At 39.7% G+C, this 24347-nt stretch overlaps 1 protein-coding gene across 7 annotated transcripts in view; it reads left to right on the forward strand.

The window, feature by feature from the left end:
* LOC126088314 (GATOR complex protein Iml1) overlaps window positions 1-24347 on the forward strand; it is a 579824-nt gene that overhangs the window by 200141 nt on the left and 355336 nt on the right. For 4 of the 7 annotated variants that reach the window (XM_049906449.1, XM_049906465.1, XM_049906495.1 and 1 more), the window contains exons 14-15: window positions 8231-8368; window positions 11241-11258. The exons of 1 other annotated variant lie outside the window; for it this stretch is intronic. In XM_049906449.1, the coding sequence (XP_049762406.1) occupies window positions 8231-8368; window positions 11241-11258 (156 nt within the window). The remainder of the gene's footprint in view (window positions 1-8230; window positions 8369-11240; window positions 11259-24347) is intronic. 2 more of the 7 variants (XM_049906457.1, XM_049906472.1) reach the window with 2 other exon arrangements.

Raw genomic sequence — 24347 nt, forward strand, 5'->3', positions numbered from 1 at the left:
GCTTCAGAAGAGTTTGACAGACAAGAACTCTAACAACATTAAAACGTGACATCACAATTAACTGTACCATGTAGCTGAAGTAAGATGGCAACAAGATAGCTGTCAAAACAAAGGTTGTTTGAAGTGTTAGCCATGGTGTTATCAGTAACTTGCAACATCTTCTGTATATTTTTCTATCACATCTCTGATGTTGGTTGATGAAATACATTATAGTGAGTGGGACTATGACAGATATTAAGAATGATAGTGTAAAACCTATTTAAGAACTTACAAAGATATTGCTATTGAAAAATAGATACAGATATATTCTTAATTATTATGTGTTTTCTAATTTAATCGTATCGAATTGAAGTTGAAGAAATAGGAGCTTTTGACACCTACAGTATCATTAATATGAGGTGCTATCCAATATTTTCGGGACTGGTGCTGCTATCTGTTGAAAATCTTACCTTTGGACTAATGGTCACCATCACCCTCGAAGTAGTTCCCGTACGCACATACACCCCAGTCCCAGTGCTTCTGCCACTGGTCGAACGTTTTCTGGAAGTCCTGTTCTTTGAGGGCGTTTATCACCACCAGTGATGCTTCTTGAATCCTCTCTAGAGTGTCGAACCGATGGCCTTTCAACTTGAGTTTCAGTTTTGGGAATAGGGCAAAGTTGCAAGGTGCCAAATCTGGCGAGTATTGTGGGTGGGGTACAAGCACCATGTTGCTTTTTGCGAAAAAGGTCCTGGTGAGCAAGGATGTGTGATGGCACATTGTCGTGATGCAGCAGCCAGTTCCCTTGACGCCAAAGTTCGGGCCATCATCACCGCACGTTTTCACGGAGCCTTTGCGAAACATCACAATAGTATGCGGAATTCACTGTTTGGTCGGTTGGGACGATATTCTTTGTGCACAATTCCCTTGGTATCAAAGAAAACAATGATCATGCTCTTCACTTTACTCTTCACCTGTCTCGCTTTTTGGGGTCTTGGAGAGCCTGGTCTCTTCCCCCGGTACAATTGTTGCTCTCATACTCTGTCCCCCCAAACACTTGTTGAATCATTGCAGGGGTCTCTATAACACTTTTCCCGAGGTTCGCACAGAATTTGATACACATGCGCTGTTCTGTTCATGGATCCATCGTAAAATCGCCACACACCAAACACAGAGTATTACGGAAATCACTGTGAACGCACAACACGCCCTCCCAGCTGAATGCCACTCTGCACACTGAGTCATCAGATATGCTGCTCTCTCCACCTTGTGGTGCGAAGATCTGCTACTACTACTTTCCAGATGGCAGCACCAGTTGCGAAAATTTTGGAGTCCACCTCCTATCTATGTAAAGTTTTGATAAATATTTTTGTATTGCCATGAAGCCTGAAGATGAGTAGCTTAAAACAAATTGCTTCATCAAATCATGTAAGTCAACAAATTTTGGAGAGGTAGCAGTCTTTGAAAACCTTTTCATATTATCCATCTTTCACACTTATTTCCCTTTTCTTTTCACTTCTTAATTTTCTCTCAATGAAAAAAAACTACTTTAAAAATACGAAAAATATTTTTCTCATGTCATGATCATCCTGCTCCCACATGTGTTACCCCTCATGCATCGGGATCATTATGCTATTTTTCAACAGGACAGTGCTTGTCCACACATGATATGTGTGTCCATGAACTGCCTGCTGAGGTGTGCTAGAGGCCAGTAAGAGCCAGAAATCTGCCCTGTATAGTACATTTGTGGGACCAGCTCAATCATCAGCTCTCTCCCAGTGCCAGTATATAGGTTATCAAAAACCAGTCACAACAGCTGTGGGCCAACTTGCCTCAGGGATAGGATGCAACAGCTTAATGAAACCCTTCCAAGGGAATTTTTCTCCACCTGGGGATTGGTTGTTCGTGTTGTCATCATCATCTCATCATCATTCAGGAAATTGGTGAGACTGGACTGTGAAAAGATTGGGAATTTGCAAGGGTGCTGATAACCACATTGTCGAGCACCCCACAATTTGTAATAATAATAATATTGTACAGCCAAGTCCTTTGTAAATTTGACATGATTTTGAAGTTGCTGAAACAACACCTACCCTCTCAACCTGTGAGGTCTCATTTAATTTCCTCCTCCCCTTCTGGATCCTTCACTGGTTTTGTCAGCCAGAGTATATATATGTATATTTAAAAACAAAGATGATGTGACTTACCAAATGAAAGTGCTGGCAGGTCGACAGACACACAAACAAACACAAACATACACACGAAATCCAAGCTTTCGCAACCAACGGTTGCCTCGTCAGGAAAGAGGGAAGGAGAAGGAAAGACAAAAGGATATGGGTTTTAAGGGAGAGGGTAAGGAGTCATTCCAATCCCGGGAGCGGAAAGACTTACCTTAGGGGGAAAAAAGGACAGGTATACACTCGCACACACACACATATCCATCCACACAAGCAGACATTTGTAAAGGCAAAGAGTTTGGGCAGAGATGTCAGTCGGGACGGAAGTACAGAGGCAAAGATGATGTTGAAAGACAGGTGAGGTATGAGCGGCGGCAGATTGAAATTAGAAATTAGCGGAGATTGAGGCCTGGCGGATAGCCAGGCCTCAATCTCCGCTAATTTCTAATTTCAATCTGCCGCCGCTCATACCTCACCTGTCTTTCAACATCATCTTTGCCTCTGTACTTGGACGGAAGTACAGAGGCAAAGATGATGTTGAAAGACAGGTGAGGTATGAGCGGCGGCAGATTGAAATTAGAAATTAGCGGAGATTGAGGCCTGGCGGATAGCCAGGCCTCAATCTCCGCTAATTTCTAATTTCAATCTGCCGCCGCTCATACCTCACCTGTCTTTCAACATCATCTTTGCCTCTGTACTTCCGTCCCGACTGACATCTCTGCCCAAACTCTTTGCCTTTACAAATGTCTGCTTGTGTGGATGGATATGTGTGTGTGTGTGCGAGTGTATACCTGTCCTTTTTTCCCCCTAAGGTAAGTCTTTCCGCTCCCGGGATTGGAATGACTCCTTACCCTCTCCCTTAAAACCCATATCCTTTTGTCTTTCCTTCTCCTTCCCTCTTTCCTGACGAGGCAACCGTTGGTTGCGAAAGCTTGGATTTCGTGTGTATGTTTGTGTTTGTTTGTGTGTCTGTCGACCTGCCAGCACTTTCATTTGGTAAGTCACATCATCTTTGTTTTTAAATATATTTTTCCTTCGTGGAATGTTTCCTTCTATTATAAGAGTATATATATGGATTGAGTTACTGTTACTAAATGACCCCATATGGCCCTGCCTCTAAGGGGAGTGATATACCTGAGATGGGACTGGAATAATGCATACTGAGTAAATGTATAGTACAGGTCTTGGATGCGAGTCTTTCACAGGATATGACTGATGAGGTAAGAGTTTTGATCAACTCTGCAGTAACATCCAAACCTCTATTAGCTGGACTTGATGACCAACCAGCTGTCAACTTAAATAAATGGTCACCCAAAAACTGTGAACAAGAACAAAGTAAACCACACAGTGGCACAATATACTTCTCAAGAAGATATGCACAGCTTCAACAACTGCTTCACAACCCATGCCATCTGGATTATTCTCCTCCTTCTGGATTTCATAGATAAGAATTGCCCTTATAGCAAACCTTTGAACTCATAATCTTCATGGGCTCAAACTCCGCTAGCATCTATCCTTCACACAACCCCACTCTTGGCCCCTTCGATTCTCTCTCTCTTCTAACTACTTCTCTGTTTCACTCTAGCTCAATCACTTTATCCAATATTTTACATCAATTCCGATCTCTATGTGGTCTCCCGTTACCTCTGTTCTATCTACACCCACTCCTCCACATCTCCCATTCCTTCACTTCATCATGTGCCTGGCTCCTAGTTGGACTTGCTGGTGGCATATTCCTCTACTGTTCCCTTGCTGTTCTTCTGTTCCTGGCCATCACCCTCCCTTCTATTCACCACTGTCTCCCACTCCTGTCCTCTTTGTTCCTCTCATCCAGTCATCCTCCCATCTCTACAAGGCTGCAGCTCTGGGATAACTCATCCCTACATGCATGTGTTTTTAGCATTTTGACCACTCATCTCCTCAACTCCTTCCATTGTTTGTACTCCATCAGACAACTTTTGGATCTTAAAAAAAGCCTTTTACCCTCATTCTTGCATCTACCAGTCCTGTTCTTGGTGTTTCTTGAGCAGCATTACGTAAGTGCATGTGCCTCTGATAAAATAGGTCTCAATGTCAGCCACAAACAAAAATCTTGGGCTCTCACAGCTTCATCCAAAATTGAAATGTTTTGTACAGTGTCAACAATTTATAATATTTGTCAATCTTATGCTTTATTTGTCTGGAATTGAGTGATTATCATCACACTGTTGTAGTAGGTTGTGTTACAGTGTTGTATAGAAATAAGCCATATACTGATTTTTTTCTTGTAACAACTACATCACTTGAGCAGACCTTGTTTGTTTTCCCTTTCACTTTATGATTTCTCATTCTACCAACTTATCTGCCATGCAGTAAAGTTGCACTGCCTGTTTCTTGTATATTCCAGATTATTGATTTATTTTCTTTCTTTTTTCTGTTTTGATTATTAAATATTAGTTTTGGGCTGTAATTTTAACAGCAAGTACTTTAATTAATTGACTTACCTTTTTTCATTTGTTTCCTTTTTTTTTTTTAAATTCAACTTCCAGTATTTCTTAGCACACGTGTGTTATTCTATTCTCCACCTCTTTGGTTGTAATACTTTGTCTGTTTCAATGATATTTTTGAGTTCAGACTTTCATTGTCATTTGAAATATGGTATTAATGTTCTGTTCATGGATGACTTGGCCTAGTGTGTTGGTGTCTTATTATGCTTTCCACCAACATTGCTTGTACTCTTCACTTCTTTCCCCAATTAGCTGATAATTTTGATTATGTAAGACTGAGTTTCAGGCTGTTTTTGTATTTAGTCAGATCAGATACCTCTATTTGTAGGAATTACATGTTTATCATGTTTACTTAAGCTTGAAAAAGGAATTTTTTATTATGAATGGAGAATAAATGTTGCCTAGATTTTGCAGTGCAATACCCTATTTGTGCATAAAGATTTTCATGAAATTAATTGCATCATGGGTGAAATTGTGTTGCTTTTTAAATTAATTATAACTACAGTTAATAAAAAGAAGTTTATGTACAGAAACCTTTGTGGAGTTTGTGTTATTTGTGGATCATTTGTTACTAAAACGCTAGAGAGTAGTTATCATTTTAACATTTTCTAACTGGGTTTCAGTAGATTTTGGATACTTGTTTACCGCTGAGTGATCCTTCTGTAGAAATTGTTGAAATTATTGTCAGCTATTTTCCCTGATGATTTGATGAATTATTATATGTTAAGGTTTCTTCACAGTTTTTGATTTCACAGATTTGCTGTAATTTGTACCTTGCTTAATGAAATGGACACAACCTGGCAATGTTGCATTATAATCATATAATGAGTCATTCTTTCTCACTTATTAGTGAAGTTTCTTGAATATTCAAGCCATTGGTTTTAGCAAAATATTACCACACATCACTGGAGGCAACACAGTATTATCAAATACTTGAGGACATTATAACACAACTTCCTTCTGCAAAATCCAGTACTGCTATATGTCTTTCACATGCCTCACTTATTATAACAACAACTTTATGACTTCTTTGTATTTTTTTAGTCTTCGTACATATCCTGCCCCCCTTCCCTCACCCATTTTTAATTTTCAGGGTTTTCTACAGATTAAACTTTGTAGAGATGTGCTATCTTCCCTGTCTAGTGTTTTCTGATTAATTATTTTTGTGTTAAGTGTTGGTGACGTTCCTAATAGTTGAAAATTGAGGAGTAGTGTCACTGCTAACAAGTAACTATTAAATGTAAATTTTAGAAACACTAATCATAAAAAAGAAAGTAGTGTATGGCAATGTGTTTTAAATTGTGATGTTGTTCATTGCTCACAGATAATAAGAAAAGTCTCAAATATTACAAACAGTTCCTTTATATGATTCTTCAGTTTCTCCTGGCATATTTGTTGATTGAACAGTCCATGGGTGTCCTGACTATTAATAGTGTCCAATGGGCACAATATTGGTGATCAAACATGTTGCTATCATCAAGTGCACTCACAAACTGAGCTCCTGAGGACATGTGGCTGACTAATCTTCCCTGGCCCCGTGAGCTGCTCCATCTGGCAGTCATAGAGATGCTAGCATCAGCATCAGTGTCTGTGATGGTGTTGATGTATGTTCTCTATCCGCCATGGTCACCAGATTGTTTTGTTTGCTGAGAGTTTTCTTAATTAAACTCAGTGCTGGTTCCCACACCTTGCTAAAATTATAGCCCAATATCAGTTGATGAGATTGTACCTGGTAAGAATTTCTATGGCCTCTCTAACAACACTTTCCCAGTATTTGGAATCTGTGCCAAGATCCTGGTATGTTCATACTCCATCATGTGATTCTCGGACAAACAGTGCTCTGTGACTGCAAAGTTGTTGGGATATGTCAGTCAAGTGTGCCTGTGGTGTTCTTGGCAATGAACGTTGATGCTGAACACTGTCCGTCCGATATATGTCTTTCCACATTGCCATGGAATCTGTTATTCGCCGGTCTTCTGCAAACTGAGATCATCTTTGACACTTCCCAATAATGCTCACATTTTATTGGGTGGGAAAAAGACAGTTTTTACTCAGTGCTTCTTCAACATGCATCCGATTTTTCCTGATCGTGTGCCAGTGTAAGTATAAAGGCAATGGCTGCCTCTTCCTCCATGACTTCTTCTGTCTCCACAGATTGTACTGTTATGGTGGGGTGGAGAGCATGTCTAATCGGCTATTCTGGCTAAATGTTTTTTTGGAATACAATTCTGAGGTGCTCTAGCTACTGGGGCAAACTCTCTGCATCTGAAACGGTGCACCCCCCATGTACAAGTGTATTTAGTACCCAATTCCTCTCCCAAGGGTGGTGACTGCTCTCTGCATGCAAATACAGGTTAGTGTGCATTTTATTCTGATGCACACCATGGCCCATGGTGCCATCAACTCTTCTCTTGATAGTGACATCCAGGGATGACAGTTTTCCTTCTAGAGACCAAAACAGAGAGAAGATTACCATTCCTAGACATCATGGTCAAGAGAAGAGCTGTATCAGAAGAAAATGCACAGTGAGATACATAGGAATGTGGTACTAAAAACACTTATATACAGGGCATGCACCATTTCAGACAGAGTGTCTGCCCCAGGAGCTATAGAATCTCAGAACTGTATTCAGAAAAAAAGGTGTACCTAGAATGGCAGATTAGGCACACACTCCACACCACAACAATAGTACAATCTGTGGACATGGAAGAAGTCATGGAGGAATACGCAGCCACTCCGTTTATACCATACACTGGTGCACAATTGGGAAACATTGGATTCATATTGAAGAAGCACTGAGTAAAAACCATCTTTTGCCCACCCAATAAAACATGAGCATTATTGGGAAGTGTCAAAGTGATCTTGGTTTGCAGAAGGCTGGCTTATACCAGATTCCATGTCAATGTGAGAAGAGATATACTAGACAGACAGTGCGCACCATCGAAGATCATTGCCGAGAACACCAGAGGCACATTCGACTGCTGTATCCCAACAAGTTAGCACGCACAGAGTTTTGTTTGTCCAAGAATCACATAATGGAGTATGAATGTACCAGTATCTTGGCCAGACTTCCAGTGTCATTAGAGAGGCCATAGAAATTTGTACCAGGGATGATCTCATCAACTGAAATTGTGGCTGTTATCATAAGAAGGATTCGGAATCAGCAATGAGTGTAATTAAGAAGACTCTCGGCAAACAAAACGACCTGGCAACCAAGGCGAATAGAGAACTCACATCAGTGCCATCACAGACGCCAACAATAGCATCTCCGCAACTGCCAACACACGGTCAGGGGTGTGGATTGTGGATGGAGAGGCTCGCGGGGGCCATGGGATACTAGTCAGCTGCATGCCCTCAGGAGTTCAGTTCACCAGTTCACCTGATGATGGCGACATGTTTGATCGCCAAAATATTGTGCCTGTTGGACACTATGAACTGGAAGTGTCCCTGTGGACTGTTCAATCAGTTGCTTTATACATTTTGCGGCACTGTGTATGTCAGCATTTCTTCAGAGTTATCACAACATTTGTGCATGCTTTTGTAATGATTGGTAGTAGCTAGTGTAATGCATGGCACAATGAATCGTAGATGTGAAGATCCCTGGATCAGTGCGCCCCAATCTGTTGTCTTCTGGGACATCCGAGAGACGTATGCCAGCTAACAAGAGTCTGATTCTCCTTTGGGGTGCTACAGGTGAACAGGAGTGGACTCCTGCCCTTACTACAGGTTGGAAAACAATTTCATGAAAATTGATCAGTATTTTCATATATAATGTCAGTTATTTTAAGAAAATGTGTCATTTTATTTGGTGTCGTGATAAAACTTTACTTTGAGTTATGTTCCCTATTGAACAAGTCACATAGAATATATTCTTATTAGTACTTTTGCATAATTAAAAAAAAAATTAAGTATGTGTTGCCATTAAATTTAATTTATTCCCTTGTCGTTTATTTTCCCAGTGACAGTTGTACTGCACAGACATCAGAATTAACAGCCCCTTCCTTTAAAAAGAAATATTATTTTCAGAATAATATCGACCAGGAATAATTTCCTTACATTATTAGAAAGAAACCTTTCAGGATTCTAATGTGACTGTTGTCTGCTGTCCCCTGTTCTATGCATGTTTACTTGTTTTTCAGTTATATTGCTTGCCTACTTTGTGTGTGTGTGTGTGTGTGTGTGTGTGTGTGTGTGTGTAGGGTTGAAGGAGATCTGAAAATTAGAGTTTGTGTTGCTTGCCCACTTTGTGTGTGTGTGTGTGTGTGTGTGTGTGTGTGTGTGTGTGTGTGTGTGTGTGTGTGTGTAGGGTTGAAGGAGATCTGAAAATTAGAGTTTGTGGTGTATTAACTTAGATCTATTAACAATCGAATAATTGACAGTAGTTCTGTCAGCAATTTGTCATGAATTGTTATGAAAGTGATTCAGGAATTTGTAATTAATTTAGTAAAACCTTAAAGCTAGTTGAAAACATTAGTATTGTGTGTGTGTGTGTGTGTGTGTGTGTGTGTGTGTGATTGAGAACATTTTTTCAGCATGAATAAGCTAAATAAAACTGTTTTGAAATTTGCATTTATATAGAAGGAAAAAGTACCCATACAAGAGCCTGTGTTTACATGACATTTTTCGTGTGAACTAAATATTATCTAAGTTATAATTTTATAGCATGTTACAGCTACAGCTTCTCTCAGACTTTGTTTCTGTAGAATTTCATTTGGAAAATTCATGCTTCCGTAGCAAGGGGACCATTACTATGCCATTAAAATACATAAAATGTATCGGTACTGAAAAATCCTCCACCAAATCCTTACTGTTATCATTCAATTTAATAAGGGTAAATGCATAAGTTGAAATTTTTAATACTTTGAACTGTACTTGGATTGCAAAACTTAGAAAACATGACACTGTTTGTTATTTTCAGCTGTACATTTTTGACAAGAAATAAAAAAAAAAAAAAAACATTTTAACTAATCGAACTATTCCACTACACAATGAAAGATCTCCAGGTGAAAGATTCTGAGAATGGTAAAGTTAATTAAAGGATATTTAGTAGTGGGGATAATAGTCTAGAACCAGCTGCCTTTTAAAGATGAAGCCATACTGAGCTAAAGTATATTTCTGGTATTTCAAATGGATGTAATTTGTTCTAAAAGATGTAAATGTATGGTGCTGCTAACCCAGGGAGAGTAACCTACATTACCATTGCAGTCTTTAATTTTGATGGAAAAAACAAATTTAGGAGCTAAGTAATTCTTCATAATTTTAAACTGTTATCAGAAAAAGAGAGGAAACACGAAAGACATACTAAAAAAGGGTGGGAATGTTGCATGAGACATTTTGCCAAGAGCACATGAATTAATTTGGTAAGATGTTATGACAGAAAGAAAAGAAAAGAGAAGAAAATAGAAAAAAAAAAAACCACAGAACAAAAGAAATAAGAAAGAAGTGGGAAGTGCAAAAAAGAAAGGATGGTAAAGAACAAATGTATATGGAACAGACACTATCAGTGCATGAATGAGTATTTATATGAATATATTTGTAGGAGGAAAGCAGAGGGAAACACAATACATACCATGTCATTTGTGAGTTATAAAATCTAGTTTCAGTGAAAATTACAAATGAATGTTTATACTGTCAAGTTCTGAAACTTACAAAATCACCTATTATCAAAATTATGTTTTTGTCATTCTTACTTCAATCATTCTGGTTTCAGCAGCAGGTAAACGATCGCTCCTGTTCTATTACACACACATTTTGAACTATTATAAGTACATCAATGTAGTATAAAGGCAAATCATACATAAATTAATTGCAAGTGTATTTATTAATATTTTTTCATGGTATCATCAGAGAGATTGAATTTGAAAATGTCATATTTACAAGTCTCAGTATTAAGATTACTCATCAGTTTTCATTTTTTGTTTTTAAAGTGATGTTTTATAATACAATTCATAATCACTTTATTTATCTACACATAAGACCAGAGAATACATCAAATAATAAATCTCTCTCTCTCTCTCTCTCTCTCTCTCTCTCTCTCTCTCTCTCTCTCTGTGTGTGTGTGTGTGTGTGTGTGTGTGTGTGTGTGTGAGAGAGAGAGAGAGAGAGAGAGAGAGAGAGAGAGAGAGAGTGAGTGAGAGTGAGTGGAGTGAAGTGAAATTTCCTGGATGAGTGTATTGTGCATGTGTCTGATTATGGCTGCAGCAGTTGGTGTACCGCAGATGTTTTCAGTTTTGTTTGCTTTTATTCTGATGAAAATGAAATGCATTGTAGAAAGTGCTGTTCAGTTACATGAAACTATGTATGGTCTACCAATAAAATGTAAGCATTATGTATAGTATGTGGGATAATGTTACTATAATTACATGTGATGTCTTCTTTACAATTACTTGTCTGTCTTAATTTTCATGTACAAGAATTTCAGCAGTCCATGTTGGGTGAGCATTCGTATAAAGTCAACTATTGTGCTTATTATTTGATATTGTTTTGTAAACTGAACAGGAATGTGCTTTATGTGCTTTTGCTAATGTGTGTCTCATTTTTTGTTTTCTTTTCATGTCTGTCTGTTGGGTGCATCACTCGCGTGAAATCATACAATCAGTTGGAAAAGTTATAATAGGTTTGAATCAGATTAAAATTTTATTTATAGCTATTTAAAAGAAAGGAAATGTTATAGTTTTGTTGTACTCAAACTCTGAGCAGTAACAGCTGTATTGGAATGTCACTAGAAGCCCTCCATAAAATCTTAGCTCATTTTATAGTGAAAATAAATTTGTTCTGTATCTTTTACCCATGAATTCCCCACTGTTGCATTTTTCTTTAGGAATATTATAATTGTTAATTCAAAATTTGTCATTTTATGCATGTTGGTAACACTAGAAGAATACTGAAATTGGGAGGTCCTTATGCTTTGCAGATCAGACTGAGTTTAAATAAAGAATGTAAGTTGAGCTCAAGTAAATCCAAGATATCTTGGTACTCTGAATGTGGGCTGGTTAAGTACTCCATCAGAAAACTCGAATGGATCTGCAGATTTTGGTGAGCTTATAGAATTTCAGTCATTGTTCTGAATTTTTAAAGCCCTTGATGACAGATACCATCAACTTTATTGTCTTCATTTAGTTGATGAAGATAATAGGAATCTATGTCTGTGTTTGTCTCATTTAAGTAGTAATCAGTGTTTATCATATTGCTGATCTCCAGTATCCTGACGTAGTATTTTGCCCAGTAGTCAGTTGGAAGTTCAGTTGTTTGTTGATTTTCTAATGTTTCCTTAGTCCCATGCTCATCATTCTATTCACATGCAATTCCGTCACTGATGGCTTCCTTCTGCTAACGAACTCACCATGCCATTCACATATAGGAAGTCCCCAGTTGTCCTTTATTTTTGCCAGTATGGAAATGGCTCTCTCACAGCACGCATTTGCTTTACAGCGGGTACATGGCTTTTGCAGTTCAGCTGTCAAACTATGAGCACTACTGAATTAACATGCCTTATGTGTAGTACCTATACAACTACTGCAACCTCATATATAATCATCCTGATGAAGGTAGTGTGCAGTCATATCTGAGACATGTTTTATTTTATATTTTAATATGGTCTCACTAACCCAAAAGATTTTTTTACAGAAATTGAATTTGGCTCAAAATTCCATGCTCAAAGTCAGAATAAAGTAGTAAACAACCGTAAAAAGTGAGGAACTGGTAAGATAATGTAAAACCATTCATGTTTCAGGCAGTTTGGTTTCAAACATGTGAGCTTAATTGGAGACAGTAACCCAAACACAGTAATAATAATAATAATAATAATAATAATAATACTATCTGTAAAAGTGGCCGTTGACAGTACAGGTTGGCCCTGCTTATCTAGATTTCTGGCCGGGTTACTACCGCTTCATCTGATCTCTAGAAGTTCAAATATTAACTACATTATACCTCAAATTTTATAGTTGTTTTGAGACACTTTACAAATGTATATAATACCCCTATTCAAATTTGCATAATATATTTTGATTCATTCTCTTCAAGTGCCCAAACTTAGCATTTTCTTTCTTAATCATCATCTGCTGCACTACTGTTCTGTTCACCTCAAACAAATATAATAATCTGTGTAGGGAGTCGTGAAGTATACTATTTATGTTGTATATGTGGAAAGTGGAGTACTGTAAATGATGATAGTGGTACAGATAAGCAGTATTGTGATACTGTAGTAATAACAGTGTTACAGAAAAGCAGCATTTGTCAACTCAGCATTCAGTTCTTATTGAATGGTCTAATGCAGACAATAATTATTAATTCACCAGCCAAACTTCGAGTAATAATATACTGCATTTCAAACCATTTAGAAGTAAAGGAAATAGGTAGTACAAGTGCTGAATTGTTTACTATTCAATGAGTTGTCTCCTTTACTCATAAATTTATTGTGTTCTACCAGAACTTTCATTACTATACTATGCAGCATTTCATCTATTCCTCCAGAACTAGAAAACTCTTGTTCTCATCTGAAATTCTTTCTTTATTGAACTGAATATCCAAAAATCATGGATAACAGTTTCGTAGTTGAAGAATTGATATTTTTGTTGACCTTATCTCTCCAGAATTTTGCACAAGGATCTTTGTTCTTCAGCTCCATTTCTGTAACTTGTTATAGTCCATATATTTTATTATACTATTGATTTTTGAAATTAATTGCCTTCTACTTTCATGACAACTGCAGTTTGTTTGGCCTTTTACATTACTTGTTATTACATTCTTCATCTTCTTAATGTCAGCAGTCATTCTGCTCTTTTATTCCAGACTCCTGTGATATATGTTGCTGTTGCTGTCATATTAAGTTATTTTATTAATTCCGTAATGACTTAGTGTCTTCTTTCTTCCCTTCCTAAACTTTTTACTTCCTATTCATTGGAACAAACAGTGTCATTTTCACAAGTCCATCGTTCTGTCTGCCCAATAATCCTCCATATACAGGTTTTGATTTTTCATCTTATAAATGTGTATGGTGTCCAGTGCTCCATATTATAACACATTTCTAGCTGTCACACAGTAATGAGCCAAGAACATTCTATTCACAGCCCACCATGAAACTGAATTCCATCTAATGGCATTGTATGCATGTGATATGGTAAGGAAAGTATAAAAGAAAAAAAGAGAAGAATTAGGAATCAGTTTACTGATGGTACAAGCTGCAAATGGAAAATCGTCTGACACAAGTGACTTTGACGCAGGACAGATTGTTGTGATGTGGCACCTGAAAATGAGCATCTTTGAAATGGCAAAGCTTCTCTGCTGTTCACACTTGTGAGCAGCTGTGGAAAGTGGTTGAATGACCATGAAACAACATGTTGGACATCCACTTCTTGTCGCACAACATAGAGGTTGGAGGCATGCTTGATCTGTGAAGCAATAGACAACTACCTATGCAAATCTGACAACCAAGTTCAGTGCTAGTTCAGGCACAAGTGTTTGAGAGCACACTGTTCAGTGCACGTTGTTGGACATGGGGCTCTGCAGCAGATGACACCTGTGTGTTCTCAGGTTGACCCAACATTGTGATAAGTTGCATTTGCAGTGGGCATGGGATCATCAGAGCTGGACTATGGATCTATGGATGGATGTCACCCTGTCAGATGAATCATGTTTCTTCAATCAATGGAAAATCCAGGATGGAATGTAACAGTACCAGAGACTGAAGTTGCTACTAACGATATAGCGGAGATGCTGAGTCGCGAATAATTGTGTGAATCTTTTTGTTGTGCCTATTGCGACTCAGCATCTCCACTATATGATGAGTAGCAACTTTCCATCTCTGGTATTGTTAAATCATGTTTCTTGTTACATCAGTTTGATGGTTGCACTCAAATATGCCATCATCCATGCAAACAGCTGCTTGAAACATTCAGTGTGCCATGGTGCAGTTTGTTGGAGACAGTATTATGCCTAAGATGAACATTTGTCAGAGATTCTGTGAAATGTTAGGTAGAAATCAAAGGCACCATGCCAGCTGTGGATGTGAATATTGTCATGGACGACTGCATCGCTTCTTGCTTAATGTCTTTTCTGACAGCGATGGCATCTGCCAACAGGACAACTATCTGTGTCACAAGGCCAGAATCACACTACAGTGGTTTGAGGAGCATGATAGTGGACTCGTATTGGTATCGTGGTCACCAATTTCACCGAGCGAGGTGGCGCAGTGGTTAGCACACTGGACTCGCATTCGGGAGGACGACGGTTCAATCCCGCATCCGGCCATCCTGATTTAGGTTTTCCGTGATTTCCCTAAATTGCTCCAGGCAAATGCCAGGATGGTTCCAATGAAAGGGCACGGCCGACTTCCTTTCCCATCCTTCCCTAATCCGATGAGACCGATGACCTCGATGTTTGGTCTCTTCCCCCCAAACATCCAAACCAAACCAAACCAATCACCAGTTTCACCTGAGCTGAACCCAATGGAACACGTATGGGGCACTATAGCATGGCAGCTCCACACCTACTTATGACCAGCTTGTGATTTAAGGGAATTGCATGACTCCTATATAGGCATCTGGTGCTACATAATTCCAGAGACCTACCACAAACTTTGCAAATCTGTGCCATGCAGAATCACTGTTATACTGCATTCCAGAGATGAACCTGCATGCTATTACACAGGTGGTTGTAATATTTTGGCTCTTCCGTGTATACTTCTTTCTTTCAGCATTTGAGAATGGAGTGCTTAGTGTGAAGATGTCTGTGTGTCATCCAGAAAGTTTTACAAGTGTACATTTTATTGTCAGTTGTAGAGGAATGATTTTGGAACACAGTCTAAAAGCCCCAACTGTTTTCTGTATAGTGATAGTGTACAACCAATGACAATATATTTGATGTGTTCTGTTCCCCACCATGCTGCTGTAAATGCTAACTGGCACATGGTTCTGGTAGTCATAATATTTTGTGAATTGAGTTACTAAACCCTTCTGTAGATAATAATTTTGCTCGCTACCACTAATGTGTAATGGTGTGGAAATTTATTGTTCTTTGGTACAACTACTCATGAACAGAGCATCTCGTAGAGAGAGAGAGAGTGTGTGTGTGTGTGTGTGTGTGTGTGTGTGTGTGTGTGTGTGTGTGTGTGTACACCTCTGTTTCTCTATTTTTTGCTAGTATATAACAATTCCTGGAAATACCACCAGACACATGTGTTGCAGCTATGTGGATACGATTTACCTGCTTTGAGCTTTGCACATCAGTGAAGATTATGTTGCTTGGCAAGTACATTAATTTCAAGCCTTGGCAGCAGCCTCTTTCAATCTTTCTCTATAATTGTCATCTTACCACTACAATTAACATAACTGTTTTTGTTATTAATAAATAGTGTGTTATTACTGATCAGAGATCAGAAGTAATACAACTGTGACCTTTAAAATCTATGCACAGGTAAATGAATACACATGCTTTACAGTTCATGACATGAGAGCAACTTTGGCAGAGCCAAAGGTGTTTAAAATAAATGAATCATAAAACTGGAGAAAATTTTGTGAGACATTGAAACTAAAAAATATTACACTTCTCACTGAGACTGTGATTTCGCTTTGTGAAGTATTACCAGTAATCAAATGACTCTTCTAAGCTGTTGCAGCTAGCTACAAGTGATGAAAACATGCTTTTATTGCTTCTGATGCACATTCATCACAGCTTTCAATACGATAAACATACTAGTATGTAAACACACCGAATAAAAAATAAGTCACCCTCAGGATTGATCATGCTAATTACATGTAACACTACCTCTACCTTTGATAGTGGCCTCAATTATATGAGGAAGAGGGTCCACAAGTTTCTTCATGTATGCCATATTTATTTGAAGCCATTTATTGATGATTAGATCCCTTACGGCTACCAAATTGCTGGGATGTTGATTGATGTGTTTCGCCCATTGTTCCAAATAATCCCAAAATAATTGTGGCATTCAGATCAAGTGATTTAGCAAGCCATTCAAGGAGTGATCAGGTGCTTAATTGTTCACCAAATCAGGAACACTGCTGTTGTCATCTTTGAAGATGGAAGTACCCACAGTATACTTACACTGAAGACGTAGAAGAGAAGGCAACTGTCAGCCAACAAGAATGCTTCAGTTAACATCCTTATTCCTATATCTTGGAACCTTAATGAGTAGGGCCAAATCACCACTAAGTATCACAGAGCCACTTCAGGGAAATACCACACGCTCTACGCACTGTGGATTAAATGATTCATTGACTATTGATGCACTTAACACCTTGCATCATCTGCAGACAGGCAAAATCTACTTCAGCATCTATATTTCATAAGCTATGTTGTGGTGTGTGGTTGATGGCACTTTATGTACCACGGTCACTTCCCTATTTCTTGTTCATCCTAAATGGTGTGTGGGAAGATCTGGTGTTAGTAACCCTGTATGTGAGCTCGAACTCTCTAATTTTTCCTTCAAGGTCATTTTGCTAGATGTACATAGGAGGAAGCAATAAGTTAGTTGACCCTTCGAGGAATGTACGCTCTCAGAATTTGAACAGTGAACCACACTGTGACGAACAGCACATCTTACTTAGCATCTGCCACTGGAGTTGGTTGAGTATCTCCATGATGCTTTCATGGTTACCAGATGAATCTGTATTGAAATATTGTGATGTGTGGTGGAGAGTACTTTGTGTACCACTTTTGCTTCCCCCATTTCTTGGTTGTCCTGAATGGTGTGTGGGAAGGTCTTTTGTTGGTAACTCTATGTATGAGTTTCAATCTCTCTAATTTTTGCTTCATGGTCTTTTTGCAAGATGTGCGAGGAGCTACTCAGGTACCGGACCTTGTGGAGTGAACACAAGGGTTTTTTAGATTAGGCGACTCTCCATCCAATCCAGATAATGGTAGCTGTAGCAAACTCAGAAGTATCAGTGTAAGATTGAAAGAAATGCCTCCCACAGGTGAGAGTATGCAGCCCTACTGTGAATGTTGTTCCCAAACACAGGATGAACTGGTTGTTGATTGTAAGCAGCTGGAAATCGTCCTGACTACTCTCAAGTGATGGGCAGCTGCTGCAAACCGGCATATTGTTAGAGCTCCCGAGAGTTGTACACCTGTGATACCTCAAATACTATCCTCTCATGGATCCTGTCTGTTCTGCTGAAAGTACAGGAACTGTTATTACCTGCCCACTTGACTGTGAGTGGCATGTCAATAGTAGATCTAGGCATCCTGTGGAGGGTGGATGGGGACCAGGGAAGACTCAGGGTGTTGTACTGATCCCCCCAACCAACAAGTTTGAGTTGCTGTCTTTCACTGTAACTGTAACTGAGCCAGTGGGACTCACTTCACCTTTTTTGGGGAAACCTGTTTTGTCCTGTGTCAGGAGGAGGCAAATGCAAAAGGGTAGTGGTCTATTACTCATCAGAAGTTCAAGCATATGTCGAATGATGGTATTCCTTAGAGAAATGGCAGCAAGGGCAGGAAAGGGAACCAGGTTCACTCAGGGTGTATGCCTGGGGGCCTCAGTCAACATGTTGAATGGGCTAGTCTGGCGGCCATTTAGGGAACAGGGTGCAAACAATTGCAGATTGTGGTGCATGTTGGAACAAATGACGCCAGTTGTCTGGGCTCAAGGGTCATTCTTGTGTCATTCCAGCCACTGGCAGAGATGGTTGAAAAGAGTAGCCTTGTGCAATGAGTTTCAACGAAGCTCACAATTGGCATGCATTGTCCCCAAAACTGATCTTGGCCCTTTGGTTCTGCGTTGAGTGGAAGGACTGAACAAGGGACTGCAAAGGTTCTGTGACCCTCTAGGCTGTGACTACCTTGACTTGAGTCATTGGGTTAAGAACTGTAGGATCCCACTAAATATGTCAGGTGTGCACTGCACATCAAAAGCTGCTACTCAGGTAAATGTGTTGGGTGCACAAGGGGTCTTTTAGATTAGGCAACTCTCCATCCAGTCCAGATAATGATAGCTCTAGGAAACCCAGAAGTATCAGTGTAAGATCGAAAGAAACGCCTCCCACAAATGAGAGTATTAAAATCCTAATGGTAAACTGCAACAAAGTGCCAGAGTTTGAAGGGATCATGAAAAGTGGTGAAGCTCACATAATAATAAGTACAGAAAGCTGTTGAAACCTGAAATTGGTAGCAGTAAGATTTTTGGGAAAAATTTAAGTGTATATTGAAAGGATAGGCAAATGAAAAATGGAGGTGGTGTCTTTGTCACAGTAGGCAAGAAATTCAAGTCTACAAAGATAGAAATTGAAGCTACGAGGGCAGTTCAATAAGTAATGCAACACATTTTTTTTCTGAAACGGGTTGTTTTATTCAGCATTGAAATACACCAGGTTATTCCCCAATCTTTTAGCTACACAACACTATTTTTCAATGTAATCTCCATTCAATGCTACGGCCTTACGCCACCTTGAAATGAGGGCCTGTATGCCTGCACGGTACCATTCCACTGGTCGATGTCGGAGCCAACGTCGTACTGCATCAATAACTTCTTCATCATCCGCGTAGTGCCTCCCACGGATTGCGTCCTTCATTGGGCCAAACATATGGAAATCCGACGGTGCGAGATCGGGCCTGTAGGAAGAACAGTCCACTGAAGTTTTGTGAGCTCCTCTCGGGTGCGAAGACTTGTGTGAGGTCTTGCATTGTCATGAAGAAGGAGAAGTTCATTCAGATTTTTGTGCCTACGAACACGCTGAAGTCGTTTCTTCAATTTCTGAAGAGTAGCACAATACACTTCAGAGTTTATCGTTTGACCATGGGGAAGGACATCGAACAGAATAATCCCTTCAGCATCCCAGAAGACCGGAACCATGACTTTACCGGCTGAGGGTATGGCTTTAAACTTTTTCTTGGTAGGGGACTGGGTGTGGCGCCACTCCATTGATTGCTGTTTTGTTTCAGGTTCGAAGTGATGAACCTATGTTTCATCGCCTGTAACAATCTTTGACAAGAAATTGTCACCCTCAGCCACATGACGAGCAAACAATTCTGCACAGATGGTTCTCCTTTGCTCTTTATGGTGTTCGGTTAGACAACGAGGGACCCAGCGGGAACAAACCTTTGAATATCCCAACTGGTGAACAATTGTGACAGCACTACCAACAGAGATGTCAAGTTGAGCACTGAGTTGTTTGATGGTGATCCGTCGATCATCTCAAACGAGTGTGTTCGCACGCTCCGCCATTGCAGGAGTCACAGCTGTGCACGGCCGGCCCGCACGCGGGAGATCAGACAGTCTTGCTTGACCTTGCGGCGATGATGACACACGCTTTGCCCAACGACTCACCGTACTTTTGTCCACTGCCAGATCACCGTAGACATTCTGCAAGCGCCTATGAATATCTGAGATGCCCTGGTTTTCCGCCAAAAGAAACTCGATCACTGCCCGTTGTTTGCAACGCACATCCGTTACAGACGCCATTTTAACAGCTCCGTACAGCGCTGCCACCTGTCGGAAGTCAATGAAACTATACGAGATGAAGCGGGAATGTTTGAAAATATTCCACAAGAAATTTCCGGTTTTTTCAACCAAAATTGGCCGAGAAAAAAAATGTGTTGCATTACTTATTGAACTGCCCTCGTACATGTGAGACTGTTTGGGCAGGACTCAGTATCACGGATGGGCATAAAATGATAATTGGATCCTTCTGTCACACACCAGATTCATCTCCTGATGTAAATGTAAACTTAAGAGAAAACCTCAGTTCAGTTGTACGTGTTCCCAGTCATTCTGTAATCATCAGTGGAGACTTAAAGCAGCCAACAGTTAATTGGGAAAATTACAGTTTTGTTAGTGGTGAGCGTGATAAGACATCCTGTGAAACTTTACTAAATGCCTTCTCTGAAAATTACCTAGAACAGATTGTTAGGAACCCCACTCTTGATGGAAATATATTGGATCTAATGGCAACAAATAGACTTGATCTTGTGGAGGACATCTGCATCAAAACTGGTATCAGTGACCATGACGTGGTTGTGGCAACAATGATTATGAAAATACAAAGGACAAGTAAAACAAGCAGAAGGATATATATGTTCAGTAAACTAGATAAAAAAATCAGTAGTGTCATATCTCACTGAGGAACTTGAAACTTTCAGCACAGGGCAGGATGATGTAGAGAAACTGTGGCTCAGATATAAAAGAATAGTTGACCATGCACTGGATAGATACGTAACCAGTAGAACAGTTTATAATGGGAGGGAACCTCTGTGGTATACAGTCACTGTAAAGAAACAGAGATTACTGCATAATAGGTGTAAAACAAAGAGCAGGACTATAGTTGGAGAGATGCTGAATGAAATGTGTTTGACCATCAAGAGAGCATGCGTACTACTTTTAACGACTACTATAGCAGAATATTGTCGAGTGATCTTTCACGGAATCCAAAGAAATTCTTGTCATTTGCAAAGGATGTTAGTGCACCAAAGTTAGTGTCCAGTCCCTAGTGAATGAGACAGGAACTGAAATTGAAGGTAGCAAAGCAAAAGCTGAAATGTTTAAGTCTGTTTCCAAATGTTCCTTTACAAAGGAAAACCCAAGAGAATTGCCCAACTTTAATCCTCGTACCACTGAAAAGATGAATGAAATAAGTACGGGGTGCTATCAAAAATTTTCGGAACTGGTGCTGCCATCTGTTGAAAACCTTACCTTTAGACTAATGGTCACCATTACCCTCAGAGTAGTTCCCATTCGCATGTACACACCAGTGCCAGCGTTTCTGCCACTGGTCAAACGTTTTCTGGAAGTCTTGTTCTTTGAGGGTGTTTATCACCGCCAGCAATGATTCTTGAATCCTCTCTAGAGTGTTGAACTGACGGCCTTTCAACTTCAGTTTCAGTTTTGGGAATAGCACAAAGTCTCAAGATGCCAAATCTGGCTAGTACGGTGGGTGGGGTACAACTGCCATGTTGTCTTTTGCCAAAAAGTTCCTGGTGAACAAGGATGTGTGACGGTGCATTGTCGTGATGCAGCAGTCAGTTTCCTTGACGCCAAAGTTCAGGCCACCTTCACCGCACGTTTTCACGGAGCTGTCGCAAAATGTCACAGTAGTATGCAGAATTCACTGTTTGGTTGGTTGGGATAAATTGTTTCTGCACAATCCCTTGGTGTCAAAGAAAATGATAATCATGCTCTTCACTTTGCTCTTCACCTGTCTTGCTTTTTTCGGTCTTGGAGAGCCTGGGCTCTTCCACTGGGATGATTGTTGCTTTGTCTCTGGGTCATAACCGTAAATCCAGCTCTCGTCGCCGGTGATAACCCAAGACAAGAAGATTGGATTATCAGATGCGGTCTGACGAAGGTCCGTGCACACTTCAATACGCTGCCCTCAGCAGTAAAGATCCTTGGCAAAAATTTTGTGGTGACACGATGCATACCCAATTCATCAGTCAACATTCATTGACATGTCCCATAACCAATACCCATTTCATCTGCAAGGCCTTGAATGGTTCGATGTCGGTCTGCACGATCTATTTGTTGAAGTCTGGCAAGAATGTCTGGCATTGTGCAGCTATCGGGCCTTCTAGTCTGAGCATCAACTTTGACATCTGTATGGCCGCCGCTGAACTGAGCATGCCACTCAAACACATGCAGATGGCTCATGCTCTGTTCACCAAACTGTTGTTGAATCATTGCAAGGGTCTCCATAGCACTTTTCCCAAAATTTGCACAGAATTTGATACACATGTGCTGTTCTGTTTGTGGATCCATCGTAAAATCGCCATACACCAAACACAGAGTATTATGGAAATTACTTTTGAATACATTATAGGAGAGGCAGTGATAAATGTCTAACAAATATTTACTATTAAAAACAGTCATGATCAAGACTGTTTTTAATAGTAAATATTGTGGAAATCGCTGTGGACAAGCAACACGTCCTCCCAGCTGAATGCCACTCTGCACACTGACTCATCAGATATGCAGCTCTCGCCACCTAGTGATGCAAAGATCTACAACTCCTACTTTCCAGATGGCAGCACCAGTCCCAAAAATTTTGGATTCCACCTCATATTAGTGTTAGTGGTGTTTAGAAACAGCTGAATTTCTTAAAATTGAAGAATGCTCCAGTGCCCGATGGAATCCCTGTTAGATTCTATACTGAATTTGTGGCTGAGTTACCCCTCTTCTATCTATAATCTATTGTAGATCCCTTTAGCAAAAAACCATGCCCAGTTCTTGGGAAAAGGCACAGGTCACACCCATTTATAAGAAGGGTGGCAGAAGTTCCACAAAACTACCATCCAGTATCCTTGACATCGATTTGTTGTAGAATCTTAGAACATATTCTGAGCTCAAATATATTTATCTATCTTGAACAGAATGATCACATCATTGCCAACCAGCATGTATTTCGAAAGCACCAATAATATGAAACCAAAAACACCAATAATGTGAAACCGAACTTTCACTTTTCTCATGTAACATCCTGACACTTTTGGATCAAGGTAACCAGATAGATGCTGTGTTTTTTGATTTCCAAGAAGCATTTGACTTGCACCACAACTGCACTTATTGTTAAAAGTATGATCACATGGGGTAATCAAGTGAAATTTGTGACTGGATTGAGGACTTTTTAATAGGGAGCACATAGCATGTTCCCTTGGATGGAAAGTAATCATCATATGTAGAAGTAACTTGAGTTGTGCCCCAGGGAAGTGTTGTGTTGGGACCCTAGCTGTTCATGTTGTATTTTAATGGCATTGCAGACATTTCTATAATGAAGTACTATCCAAAAGAAGCTCCATAAATATTGATTCACATCTTGACAAGATTTCAACATGATGCAGAGATTGCCAACTTTTCCTAATGTTCAGAAATGTAAAATTGCACACTTCACAAAACGAAAAAAGTAGTGCCTGTAATATCAATGAGTTGCAGTTGGAATTGTCCAATTCATACAAATAACTGAGTGTAACACTTTGTAGGGATATGGAATGGAATGATCACATAGATTCAGTCATGGGTAAAGCAAGTGGTAGACTTCAGTTTATTTGTAGAATAGTGGGGAAATGCAATCAGTTTACAAAGGGAATTGCTTATAAATCATCTATGTGAACTGTTCTAGAATATTGCTCAAGTTTGTGGGACCTGTACCAGATAGAACTAACAGAGGATATTGAACATATACAGAGAAGGGCAGCATGAATGGTCACAGGTTTGTTTAATCCATGGGAGTGTGTCGGAGAGATACTGAAGGAACTGAACTGGAAGACTTTTGAAGATAGATGTAAAGTATCCCAAGAAAGTGTGTTAACAAAGTTTCCAGAACCAGCTTTAAATGATTACTGTAGGAATATAATACTAGCCGCTACATATTGCTCACATAGGGGCTGTGAGGGTAAGATTAGAATAATTACTGCACACACAATAATTCAAAGAATCATTGTTACTGTGCTCCATATGTGAATGGAACAGGAAGAAAACCTAATAGCTGGTCCAATGGGACGTACACTTTGCCATGCACTTCATGATGGTCTGCAGAGTATTGATGCAGCTGTAGAAATAGAAACATACTGGTTTTCTTTTGATCTTTTCTTTTTCTCTACCAACCCTATCATGTGTCGACACCAGACTGGTGAGCAGTATTCCAGAATTGGCCGAACATGGGTTTTCTAAGCTACCTCCTTTGTAGATGGTCTACATGCTCTGAGGATTCTTCTAATCAGTCCCAGTCTGGGATCTGCCGCACCTGCACACAGTTTT

Source organism: Schistocerca cancellata, chromosome 1 (genome assembly GCF_023864275.1).
Source record: "Schistocerca cancellata isolate TAMUIC-IGC-003103 chromosome 1, iqSchCanc2.1, whole genome shotgun sequence".
NCBI classification, from domain to species: domain Eukaryota; kingdom Metazoa; phylum Arthropoda; class Insecta; order Orthoptera; family Acrididae; genus Schistocerca; species Schistocerca cancellata.